Here is a 13,288-nt window from a genome sequence, read left to right on the forward strand (position 1 = left end):
TCTGCATCGGCCGATAAATATCATGAATCGTCAAATACATGTACTTGCATTGGTTGATAAATATAAAGATCGCTTTATGATGTTTATCGACCGATGCAAGTATTTTATTAGTAGGCCTGCACTGTCCCACATGCTTATCTGTGTTAGTTATCATCAGAATTATCAGTTTTGAGCTAAGATTTCATGATTTCACAATAATAAGTTTGCATAAATGTACCAGTTCTAGATCAATTAACCTTGAATCTTAAGACTTTCTTATGAACGAAATAATTGTTTGCTGCAACTACTTTCTTATACCTTTAACAGCTCAATAATAGGGCACTTAAGTACCGTGTCAAGTCAAGTGTGACGTTTGAAGTGAAGGAATATGGTGAGTAAACATTTATTTGCTTGTATTTAAGGACAGCTCATTTCGGAATAACTTCCATATGCGACCAGCCACCCCAAAATCAACAATAATTCTGTAGTCACATTTCCTTTACTAGTAGACTTGTTAACTGCAAAAAAAGGGATGAACGCTGCATTTTTTAGTACAAATGTCCCACTTGGCACAAATGTTCCTTGAGTCAAAAGAAAAGGATTCATCCAAAGAGACACGCTGTATCTATGCAAATAAGCAAGTAATTTGTATAAATTTGCATATTATGTCGATATAGTAAAAACAAGTATTTCAGAATATATTTTTAACCAGAACTGCCCTAAAATTGGAAATAAAGACTTAGGGTAAGAAAGGGAAGAACATTGTCATAAAGTAATTGGGATATCCTTGTTTATTATTACCTAATTTACATAAATTATGCAAATTATAATTTAAAACAGAGTATTTTTTCATGAATCCTGAACTGCTTTTAAAAAACAGCAACTAATACACAATGTCAACATTTTACATGAAAGAGAATATATTAGCGAAAACATCGATATGCTTCATGACAGTATTAGTGTCTTAATTTGCTTAGAAAGAGGGCAAATATGTCCAAATGTATGACGTGATATTGCGCTAAAACGAGACCAAAACAATCTCTATGTCACAGTCACACTCACGAATCAGACAATAAAGCGATCAATGGTATGTCATTCGAGATAACACAATCTCAACACAATAGCTTCCATCGGCTTCTCGTATCACTTTTGTTGGTGTGTCTGCCACACCGTAATCTATGATACATACGGACAAAATGCATTTCGGTATCGGTAAAACACTATTAATTTTGTTTTATTTGTTTCTCTTGGAAAATTTTCAGGAGACATTGCTTTGCAGGTTACTGCTTTAATGAAACTCTGGCACATGAATCATGACGAATGTACCCTACCTCAATCCATATTTTAACTTTATTAATATATATATCTTTTTGGAGACCCCGAAGTGGCAAAACTGCATTCCCCGCGGCATTCCCGCTACTTTACAAAACCAGTTTGACTTGTATTATCGACTTGGAAAAGACAGATGTATGAGACATCAGTTAACATGTTTCCAGAAGATAGTTTTTTTTATTTAAGCCTACGTCCATGGGAGCCCTTCGAATTTACCCCATCCCCTCTCTGTATTTCGACACTAAATAAAACAAAAAAATATCGTGTTTTAAAGCCACCGGCAAGGCAAATTGCGTTTTTGGTATAATAAAGCAACTTTTATATCTATATTTCATATTTATCTATATTATTATTATCATTATCATTAATATTATTATTATTATTATTATTATTATTATTATTGTTATTATTATTATTATTGTTGTTGTTTTGCAGTTTGTAATAATGCTCTAGCACAGTAAAGGCTATAACCCAACAGGAGCATGCCTAGGATACCCTTTCCCCTTTTGGTTTTATGTATTCAAAAATAGTTTATTGTCTTTAGAACTCATATCTTGGAATAGATTGAGGTGAAAATACTCTACAATTGACATGTAGAAGAGCTGTGGTACATTGAAGAAAAGCCACACGTAAGCTCTAAAATACCCCTTTATTGATTCCACTCTATGTTAAATTTAAATATTTTTAGAGTCCATTCGGAAGAAAGATACATTTCTACTACACACAGTAAAGCCTCTTTACTTTCTCCTCTTAAAAAAAAAAAACATAGAAGTCATTGTTTTATATCGCATAAAATAAGTTCGTGTACATGACGGTGGCCTGTCGAAGTTGCCCAACCCTTTATTTTGTTTTGACAATATGTATTTTGAATATCGTCTAAATGAAGCCCTCATCTGGAAAAGGGCACTTATTAAAGGCAGCATCTACATTATATAGAGGAGGCCCTGGTACTTGGAAGCGGGGGCTGAAGCACCCGCAAGATTTTTCTGAAGGGGGGGGGGGGCTGTGCTGCGTGTGTTATTCTCCATAGACAGCACCCCCTGGAATTCCGGCAGATGTGACAAAACGAAAAAAAGAAACGTTACCAAACAAAAAAACTTCATTTTGTAGTGCAATCCATTTTGTTTATTTGCTTGTTAAATTTCTTGATGTAAATTTGAAAAGCAAAAAAGTTTCAATGTAAAATTTTGGTCCGAAGAAATTTAACAAGCTTCAGCCCCCTCTTCCCAGTGCCAGGGCCTCCTCTGTATAATGTAGATGCTGCCTTTAATAAGTGCCCTTTTCCAGATGAGGGTTTCATTTAGACGATATTCTAAATATATATTGTCAAAACAAAATAAACGGTTGGGCATCTTCGACACGAACTTATTTTATGAGATATAAAACAATGCCTTCTATGTTTTTGTTTTTTTTCAAGAGGAGAATGCAAAGAGGCTTTACTTTGTGTAGTAGAAATGCATCTTTCTTCCGATTGGGCTCTAAAAATATTTAAATCTAACATAGAGTGGAATCAATAAAGGGCTATGTGGCTGTTCTTCAATGTACCACAGCTCCTCTACATGTCAGTTGTAGAGTATTTTCTCCTCAATCTATTCCAAGATATCAATACAAACAAAAGTAATCTTTTAAGAGTTCTAAAGACAATAAACTATTTTTTAATACATAAAACCAAAAAGGGAGAGGGTATCCTCCTGTTGGGTTATAGCCTTTACTGTGCTAGAGCACTATTACAAATGGCAGAACAATAATAATAATAATAATAATAATAATAATAACAGTAATAATAATAATAATAATAATAATATTAATAATAATTATAATAATATCAATAATGATGAATGTAAATATAAAAATATAGATATAAAAGTTGATTTATTATACCAAAAAACCCAATGTGCCTTGCCGATGGTTTTAAAACACGATATTTTTTTATCTAAAGTCGAAATACGGAGAGGGGATGGGGTAAATTCGGAGGGCTCCCGTGGGCGTAGGCTTAAATAAACAAAAAAAACTTTCTTCATGAAACATGTTGACTGATGTCTCATACATCTGTCTTTTCCAAGTCGATTATACAAGTCAAACTGGTTTTGTAAAGTGGCGGGAATGCAGGGGGATGCAGTTTTGCCACCTCGGGGTCTCCAAAAAGATATATATATTAATAAAGTTAAAATATGGATTGAGGTAGGGTACATTCGTCATGATTCATGTGCCAGAGTTTCATTAAAGCAGTAACCTGCAAAGCAATGTCTCCTGAAAATTTTCCAAGAGAAACAAATAAAACAAAATTAATAGTGTTTTACCGATACCAAAATGCATTTTGTCCGTATGTATCATAGATTACGGTGTGGCAGACACACCAACAAAAGTGATACGAGAAGCCGATGGAAGCTATTGTGTTGAGATTGTGTTATCTCGATTGACATACCATTGATCGCTTTATTGTCTGATTCGTGAGTGTGACTGTGACATAGAGATTGTTTTGGTCTCGTTTTAGCGCAATATCACGTCATACATTTGGACATATTTGCCCTCTTTCTAAGCAAATTAAGACACTAATACTGTCATGAAGCATATCGATGTTTTCGCTAATATATTCTCTTTCATGTAAAATGTTGACATTGTGTATTAGTTGCTGTTTTTTAAAAGCAGTTCAGGATTCATGAAAAAATACTCTGTTTTAAATTATAATTTGCATAATTTATGTAAATTAGGTAATAATAAACAAGGATATCCCAATTAATTTATGACAATGTTCTTCCCTTTCTTACCCTAAGTCTTTATTTCCAATTTTAGGGCAGTTCTGGTTAAATATATATTCTGAAATACTTGTTTTTACTATATCGACATAATATGCAAATTTATGCAAATTACTTGCTTATTTGCATAGATACAGCGTGTCTCTTTGGATGAATCCTTTTCTTTTGACTCAAGGAACATTTGTGCCAAGTGGGACATTTGTACTAAAAAATGCAGCGTTCAACCTCTTAACAAGTCTACTATACGTTGGCCATACGGCGAGTCAAAATCAGCCGTTTTAACATTTTTGTACCAGTAGGAGTGGGCTATACATGGGTCAAAAATACTTTTTTTGTCATTTTAATATGGCAACAGTTTTTATTTATTCCTTGTAATGTATCTCAACATGAAATGACAATATTTTTTGTCTCGGGTCCGAGAAAAAAGTGTGCCGGGCCAAAATCCAAAATGGCCGCCAAAACCCCTCCCCAAATCACGGTTTTGGCCACAACTTCTTTATTTTTTTGTCTTTTTCTCTGGTTTTGGTGTCTATTAATATGTTTTTGGGGTAGGCAATTTTTTTTACCTAAAATTAGTACTTAAAAAAACCATTATTTGTAGAGTTAAAAGGTGATTTTACTTAAATTTACAAATTTTTAGACCCTTTTTCAGCCAAAAATTAGGTTTCATCGTTTTGTGGTTCTTGGGTATTGGACGATACGAGTTCCACAATAGCAAGTAGTTTCATATAGCTATATTGCTCTTAATCCTCTACTTTGTGTTTTACGGATATTTGCGAAATATATCTTATTAAATAAAAAAAATGTCATTTATCCATAGGGGCTATATACAGTATAGTACAATGTATTGTATACTGCACTGCATACACGTACATGTCCTTGCATTGACCACCGTCTGTAGGATATATAGTGTCATTGAAATGAGCTCTTGAATTAGATGCCTCAGAAATTGAAGATACTGTATTTTTTGTCCCAGAAATTGAAGACATGTTTTGTCAAATATGCTCATGCAGGGCGGAGAGAGAAAAATATCATTAACGATGGATTACGGTCAACCCCACATTATGGCATTTACACTGTGGCTATTCTGTTACCATTATGGTAACCTTGCCATCCCATATTGTAACTTGCATGGAATCTTGGATTCTGATTGGTCATTGATCAGCATTACTATGGTAGTTACCTAACCCCATAAACACAGGGTTAGCCACCACAACCAGGTAAAAACAAGCCTCCAAATGAAGAAAGTATGGCTAAAAATGTGATGTACGTACTGTACATGATGTTTATGTGCAATTTATGTTTATCATCAGGTTACATCATGTACATGTACATCAGCTAACAAGCAATCAAATTTACAAGTGACAATCTAATTCTAAACCTCAGGAGCTCACTTCTATGACACGATAGTTTATAATATATACAGGACTTGTTATATGCCATGGTGGTCAATGCATGGATATAGGTATGTACAAAACATTGTAGCCCCTATGGATAAATGACATTTTTTCATTTAATAATATATTTTTCGCAAATATCCGTGAAACACAATTTAGAGTAATAAAAGCAAGATAGCTATATGAAGCTGCATCATACTTCTCAACTGGTATCGTTTAATATCCAAGAACCATGAGACAATGAAACCTAATTTTTGCTGAAAAAAAGGGTCTAATAATGGGTAAATTTAAGTAAAATCACCTTTTAACTCTATTACAAATAATGGTTTAAAAGTACTAATTTTAGGAAAAACAAATTGCCTGCCCCCCAAAACATATGAATAGACACCAAAACCAGAGAAAAAGACCACTAAATAAAGAAGTTGTGGCCAAAACTGTGATTTCGGGGGGTTCCTTCTTCTTCTTCAGGTTAAATCTGCCTCCTTCAGGATTGAAGATTCTTGCAGATGGTTTATTTGGCATGTGTGTATGGCCAGGTTTAGGTGTGCAGTGCAAAATATATACAGGTGCAAGTAAAAAGTCCCATCTGATTTAGCTCTGGCCTTCCGCCAGTCTTGCAGGCGGAAGGCTTTTGGAGAAGAGGCATTGATTTCGTTGGGAGGAATAGTATTCCATGCCTTGATCGTCCTCGGAAAGAAGGATTGACAATGGTGCTCTGTCCTGCAGTGTGGTAGCTGGTAGCCGTTCCCTTGTTGCTGCGATCGAGTTCTTGTTGATCCAGTGAGTGGGGTGATGTATTCTTCCACTGGGAAGCTGACAAGATTGTGGTGCAGCTTGTACATAAGGACCAGTCTAGAATCCTCCCTTCGTTTCTGCAGTGAGGGCCATTCCAGTTCTTCAAGCATAGATGTAACGCTAGAGGTGTTGTGGTATCTGTTAAGCACAAATCTAGCTGCCCGCCTTTGGATCATCTCAATCTGGTGGATAAGACGATTGGTTGATGGATCCCATATCGAAGAACAGTATTCAACGAGAGGCCGTACTAGTACTTTGTTTTGGCGGCCATTTTGGATTTTGGCCTGGCACACTTTTTTCATGTTGAGATAAGGTAAAAGGAATGCAAAAAAACTGTTGCCACAGTAAAAACCAAAAATCACCAATTTATAGCCCACTCCTAGTACCAGCTACATAATAGGTGTTTTTAATAAAAAATGAACAAAATGGCTGTTTTCGACTCGCTGTACGGCCATCGTATAGGGGAAACTGCAGTACGAGCCACCAGAATATGCTCTCTGTATTAAAGTCGTCAGAATAATAATATGGCTTTCAAAACATTTTTTTTTAAATTTGCTTAAAGCTCTAAAAGTGAAAGAGTGATTCATCTTCATACTGCCAAAATTTCAAGTTCTAATGTGTGATAAGATACAAGATACGCATGCTTCTGTGACACTATGGCCCAAATTCACAAAGGTGGTTTTGAAAACCCACGGTTGAGTCCATGGTTTAGGCAGATTTCCTGTATAAATTACGCTTAATTTAGCGCGTATCGGGCGCGTGTATAAAAAATGTCCAATGCTGATGCGCGCTTTTGTCACAGTGCGTCAAATTGACGCCTGTTACCATGGTTAGATACGCTTTTTTATTCACGAGTCCACTGTGTGAAGAATAGACTCATCAATTCAAAACAGTGGATTCATGAATAAAATAGCGTAGATAACCACGGCAACAGGTGTCAATGTGGTGCAATGTAACAAAAGCGCGCATCAGCATTGGACATTTTTTTAAATATACGCGGTAAAAAAAGCGTAATTTTTACAGGAAATCTGCATAAACCATGGACTCAACCGTGGGTTTTCAAAACCACCTTTGTGAATTTGGGCCTAATTGTCTTGAAATTCAATGGTCGCCATTTTCCTTGCTCTTTTTCTACATTCAAGAGAGTGGAAAAAACAGTATGATTCTAATCCCTCACAATTTCTCCCTTTTTTTTCTTCATGTCTTGATTTCCTTGGCTACAGTTCTACCCACATTTTCAGTGAAGGTCGAAACACCTGCGTACATATTAGACGGGGCCGATTCAGTGGTTTCAACAATAAATGCTCAGTAAGTGACAGTTTTGCTGTGAGCCAGTCGGACGCAAGGATTTCAGGAGCTTATAAAAAATATCGGAAAAAAAATCAGTGATCATTTGTTTCATGATATTCTCCCCTAATGTTTTTACAGATATCGGTATTTGTCTTTCTGAGTGATAGTGAATTTCATTGTAAATGATAAAATATAAATGTGGGGGACGATTTTGAGCAGAAAAAAATCCAAACAAATATCTTTACTGTCCTTGTGGTTTCATAAAGCTGTATGTAAGTTATGCGAACTTTATGAACGACTCACTGTTGATCCTTTAATAGTTCGCTACGAAAACATCACCAGTCATTTTTATAGCCACTTGTACCCATCAGGTGGGTGTTTCATAAGGCTGTCAGTAAGAGCGACTTTAAGAACGACTGGTGATCCTTTCTTGTGGTTAATAGTAAGCACCAAAGCGTTCATTGGCGATGGTTTAGCGCATAAGAAAGGATCACCAGTCGCTCCTAACTTATGAAACAGCCCCCAAGACGGTTTTATGAAAGATTTTAGATGCCTGAGGGTTTATACTGAGGGTTTGCAGTTATAGGCGGGTATCCAGCATCAGATCCTACAAAGCATTTCATGGGCCCTATTGTATGGGGACAATAGAGACTGTTATTATAATGAGCCCCATTGAAGTCAATGTATTATTGGCCTGGTTCTAAATGTTTATAGGAACCAGGCCAATAACACATTTACTTCAGTGGGGCTAATTATCTATTCATGAGGTCATATCTCAGGCCCCAATGAACTAATTCTCACCAGATTTTGATCATTTTCATCATGCTCTACCAGAATATTGTATCCAAAATGCAAAAATTGAAAATTGATGACGTCACACTTCGGTACTCTATCAATTTTTCCTACAGGAAATTTGCACAATATCCCTTAAAATAAAGCTCTTTGTGATGTCATCACATTAGTTGGTACTCTAATGTTCAGGTTGATTGGATCAATCACAACTCTTTGGAAGACCAAACCCATTATAGGCCTAGTGTTGTGTGTACCATAATGAACAGCTTCATGAAAATACCGTCAAAGCCAGGCTCTATGAGGATGAGAAATCAAATAACGATCTCTTCATTATTTACCCCCTTCCCCCCCCCCTCCATGCAGGTATGTGTTCGGTAAGCCTGTGATTGGACGTTATGTCTTCAAGTATGGTATCCTTCAAGATGATGGATCTGTGGAAGAACTAGGAGAGAGAAATGGACATGTGAGTCAATTACCGTGTTTACACGCTGCATCGGCTCGCAGTTCAGAACTTAGAGCCGATGCAGAATCGGCTTTTTTGTTGCGTGTAAACGCGATTAACTTGCATCGGCTCTCGGTTCAGAATCTGCAATTTTGCACCACCAAAGTAGTAGGTTCAGAACCGGGAGCCGATGCAGAATCGGCTCTTTTACTACGTGTATTAGCCGATTCTGCATCGGCAATTGGCACGCATTTCATTTACTTTACCATTATGACGTACTTCAAAGCGCACGTATCCAGTGTTGTCTTTATCATGACGTATATTGTTGGTGCGCGTATCATTTCAGGTTTTTGCCACGCGAGCCGATTCTGCACCTCGAGCTGTAACAGCGTGTAAATGCGGTGCAAGATAAACAAAAAGCCGGTTCTGAACCAACTGAACCAAAAGCCGATCACATGTAAACACAATTGCAATTAAGGGTGGTATATACTGATAGGATGGGCTATTTGAGATGGGGGGGGGGGGTGATGGACCCTCCCCCCGTGATCTCGACCGCCATTGGATCGCGGCGAAATTTGGCACTCATATAGGACTGTATCCGGAAGTCAATTTTAACTTAGACCATGGTCTAACTCTGTGCTCAAGTTATGGGAAGCCAAAAGTGTCAAAATTTCTATAAAGTTGTACGTTTCTTATGTTTACTGTGCTCTTTCCTGATTCATCGATGGTGAAGACAATCGTCTTTTTATACTTCCTAGACAATTATGAATGATTTGAGAGCCAAATGAGCTGAAATATGTTATCTCTACTGTTATTGATTTATGTAACAATTGGCTATCCATGCTTAAATTAAACCTGACGTCAGAATACGGGTCATATATTGTTTGCCACATAAACTACAAGCCAGTATAAAAAAAATTCTTAAAATATATGCAAATTTATTTGCAAAACAATGTTTTTTGCGTATTTAAACACCAAATTTCACTTCAATTTTTTATTATTTTTTCCAGATGTCATCTTCGTAATCTCATTTACAGGTTTCCACAAAGAAAAATTGCAAAAGCCAAATTTTTCCTTATAAATGTATTTATTTGTATTTAGAATATCTTATTTTTTTCTTTGTTTTTTCTGTTTCTCGTTGTTTTTTCAATTGAGGTTATTATAGACCATCTAACACCTAAATTAAACCCTAAATTGATTATGCAGAACAAATTCTATTAACACTTTTGTGGCGTAATGACCCTTTATGGTGAAGATCACCTCATCAAAAGGTTGATTTGAATAAATAGAAAAAAAATAAAACAAGCAAATTCAAATTTCACCAAAATTGGATGTAAAATAAAAATTCCCCCCCTCCAAAAAAAAGTATACCTAGATAAAAAAGAATGATGTCATTTTGAATTTTCACTTTAATTTTTCTTTCTAAAAAAAGGTGCAAAACAAAACGATATGCAAATGAGGGAGAGTTGACGATGTCACACACTCTGACAAAGAGTGTGTCTTTCAAATAAAAAGACACACTTCTTAAAAAGCGGATCAATGTAATCGCTTCCACTGATCCGCTTTATATTCTGCAATATCAGATTGACAGCTACATATACAGACCATGGAAATATATTGTAGATGAACAGTACTTCCAAGGTCCTGTCTTAAAAAGAGTTGCAAATGATCAAATCAACCACAACTATGGAAAGTCAGCAATGTCAACATCTAAAATGCATGTTTCTTCAAAAGGGCTATTCCACGGTTACTCACGTTACATTTGGAGACACCTTGACTCATACTTGGAGCTGTAACTTCATTATTATTGATAGGAACTAAACATCTCTTTATTACAACATAGTATGCAGTCTGACTATCCTTTGTATAAAAACAAAACTTGGGAAATGTCATTATGCTCCTGGCAAATCTTCGAAATGTGTCGGTTACTCATATTACATGATTTGGACATGCATAAAATGAAAAGTGGACATAAGTGAAAATTGTCCTCATACAAGGCTTTTATGAAAGTTGATTATATCCATTTCAAAGAAGTATATTAGGGAGACAAATTTGTATAAAATTAAAAAAATAAAGAACACATGGTTTTTACTAGGGGTGCAGATAAAGTGGTTACTCACGTTACGGTTCAGATGGGCTATATGTACAAAGACACATTGAGCTCATGTCCACCAACCTATGGAATTGCCCAAAATATGTTGTAGATTCCTGTGTATTAATACATACATTGTCTTTTTGTTGTTGAAAATTCAGTGTGCTTTTCTTTGCTTACAAAGGATATTGTGCAAATTCCCTTAAAAAAATTATGACATTTAGTGCTTTCCATACAGTTGAGGTTGATTGAATTGTATTGAATTGAAATTGGTATGGTTTATTGGGAAAAATATCAAACAGGCAGCTCGCAGGCTGAAAATGTTCAATTTACAAGCAATATAATTATACAATGGTGAGAGATAAAACATAAATAAACATTGATAAAATGCCAAATGCAATTGATAGAAATAATAATAAATTAATATTACGATCGATGAACAGGCACTCAACTCAAGCCTACAGCATCGTGGACTTAAAGTAAAAGTATTAATATTCTACTATCATATTTTAAGTCAAAATACAGAAACAAACAAACAGGTCTAAATGAAAAACAATGAACAAAAGCAGAAAATGAGTGGTGTAGTTGAAACAAGGGTCAAGTGATTGAAATTGAAATAAAGTAATTCTGTTGTGTAGATAAAAACAGAATTACTTTGAGTTTAAATAATATCAAAAGAAACAGTAAATTTCAGTGTGCAGCAAAGTCCATGTTAAAGGAAATTTGATAAATAAACATTTCAACAATTTCGGAATATTGCAAATTGATTTACAGATTAACAGGATTGAATGCAGGATAATGATTAACTTAAGTACAGTATAATTAAACACAATAATAAAATGAAAAAAAGGATAAAGAATAACTCTTTGTAAGATTGGGCGCGGATGTTCAGTCAGCTCTTATGTTATTGTGATTGTTATTGTGACGTCAACACATAGCTCCTTTCTGCCTTTATTATGTAAATTTTCATCATGATACACGACAATGTCTCCAAATTAGACAGATTTCATTGACTGGAAATAAAAAAAATGACCCTGTTTGTAGTAGTTGAATATGATGGCACTTTTCAATCTCTCCAGATTATATGCGCCAGTCGCTTTCGTAAGTAGGACCTCGGCAAAGGAAAGCCCATGTGACATCAAACCATTTAGCGACAATTATGCAAAAATACAATATAGATTAGTCACCCATCCACCTATTAGTAGGTCCTACAGAATTTTGTAATATCTTTGCCAAATAACAATTCAATATATAATTGACAAAGTAAATAAAGCTATTTCCTTAGAAGGAGCCTCAAGATGGCGCTATTTAACCAATCTGAACTGATCCACATAGATTAATCAATGGAACACACTGTAGGCTTCACGGGCCTAATCACTAGAGGCAGGCCATAGATATTCATTCGACCCAACCCATTGCTATCTTTTTTATTTTGATATGGCTGATTAACAAAGTGTATGCATATGATTGTCCATCTAACACTGATTCTATTTTTGGTAATTATTGAACTTCCTTTTCCCAAATTGGGAAGAAATATCACCAATTTTGGACTATATTTTGACTGGCGGAAGGATTAGGGCTATTTTGCTGTTTGAGGTGATGAATCTGCTCCCCCCGACGGTGTCTTCAAACACGCCAATTTATTTTTAAAATGAGCCGGTCGAGGGACCCTTTTCTGGTCAGATATGGATTGCCAGACATATATCCTATCCACTGGTAGTAAACATTCGACCCCCGAATTTCATCCTTATTTTTTATGAATTTTTTAAAGTGCCAATTTAACACACGAGTCTATGGGGAATGAATTAGGCCTGTGTTACCTATAATCCTTGACCATAGCCTATTAGTAGGGAAATTCTCTGGTTGATGAAATACCTGCCCAAAAGGGGCCCAAACTCTTCAGTAGCAGATTGCTTTCACTAGTATACATGTTTCAATCATCAAGAGGTCCAAAACTGAACTTCATGGCTATATACAAGGCTACATAGGGGGTATAACAGGTAACAAATTGTGATTAGTAACTCTGTGTTTGTGTACCTAGGCTAGGCTGTGTAGGCTGTGTGTTTGTCTCTGCGTTGCACGTTGTCGTGTGTTTTCGTATACCGACGAGCGCTGTTGTAAATCGTGTATAGCACCCATCACAAGATATAGTACACATTAGATAGGCCTTGCATTAATTGCACTTGTGAAATTGGTTCATGGGGAAGGGAAGGAGAAGAGAAAACTTTAGAATTTGGCTGAAGAGTGGTGGATTCAATAGGGAGGGGGGGGGGGGGTATAGAGAAAAAGCATAGTTAGTATGTTGGGGGGGGGGGGGCTGAGAATGAGTGCTACTGCTATCTTGTTCAACTTTTACTGACTTCTAGCCAGACTAGCCCCCATCCATTTAGAATACAAGCCATCTAACCCCCCT

At 36.0% G+C, this 13,288-nt stretch overlaps 1 protein-coding gene across 1 annotated transcript in view; it reads left to right on the forward strand.

Moving 5' to 3' along the window:
* Nucleotides 1-13,288, forward strand: part of LOC129263253 (complement C3-like) — a 98,233-nt gene that overhangs the window by 15,634 nt on the left and 69,311 nt on the right. Inside the window, exons 6-8 of the mRNA XM_064101040.1 lie at nt 307-370; nt 7,483-7,567; nt 8,705-8,804. Of these exons, the coding sequence (XP_063957110.1) occupies nt 307-370; nt 7,483-7,567; nt 8,705-8,804 (249 nt within the window). The remainder of the gene's footprint in view (nt 1-306; nt 371-7,482; nt 7,568-8,704; nt 8,805-13,288) is intronic.

This window comes from Lytechinus pictus, chromosome 6 (genome assembly GCF_037042905.1).
Source record: "Lytechinus pictus isolate F3 Inbred chromosome 6, Lp3.0, whole genome shotgun sequence".
In the NCBI taxonomy this organism is placed as follows: Eukaryota; Metazoa; Echinodermata; class Echinoidea; order Temnopleuroida; family Toxopneustidae; genus Lytechinus; species Lytechinus pictus.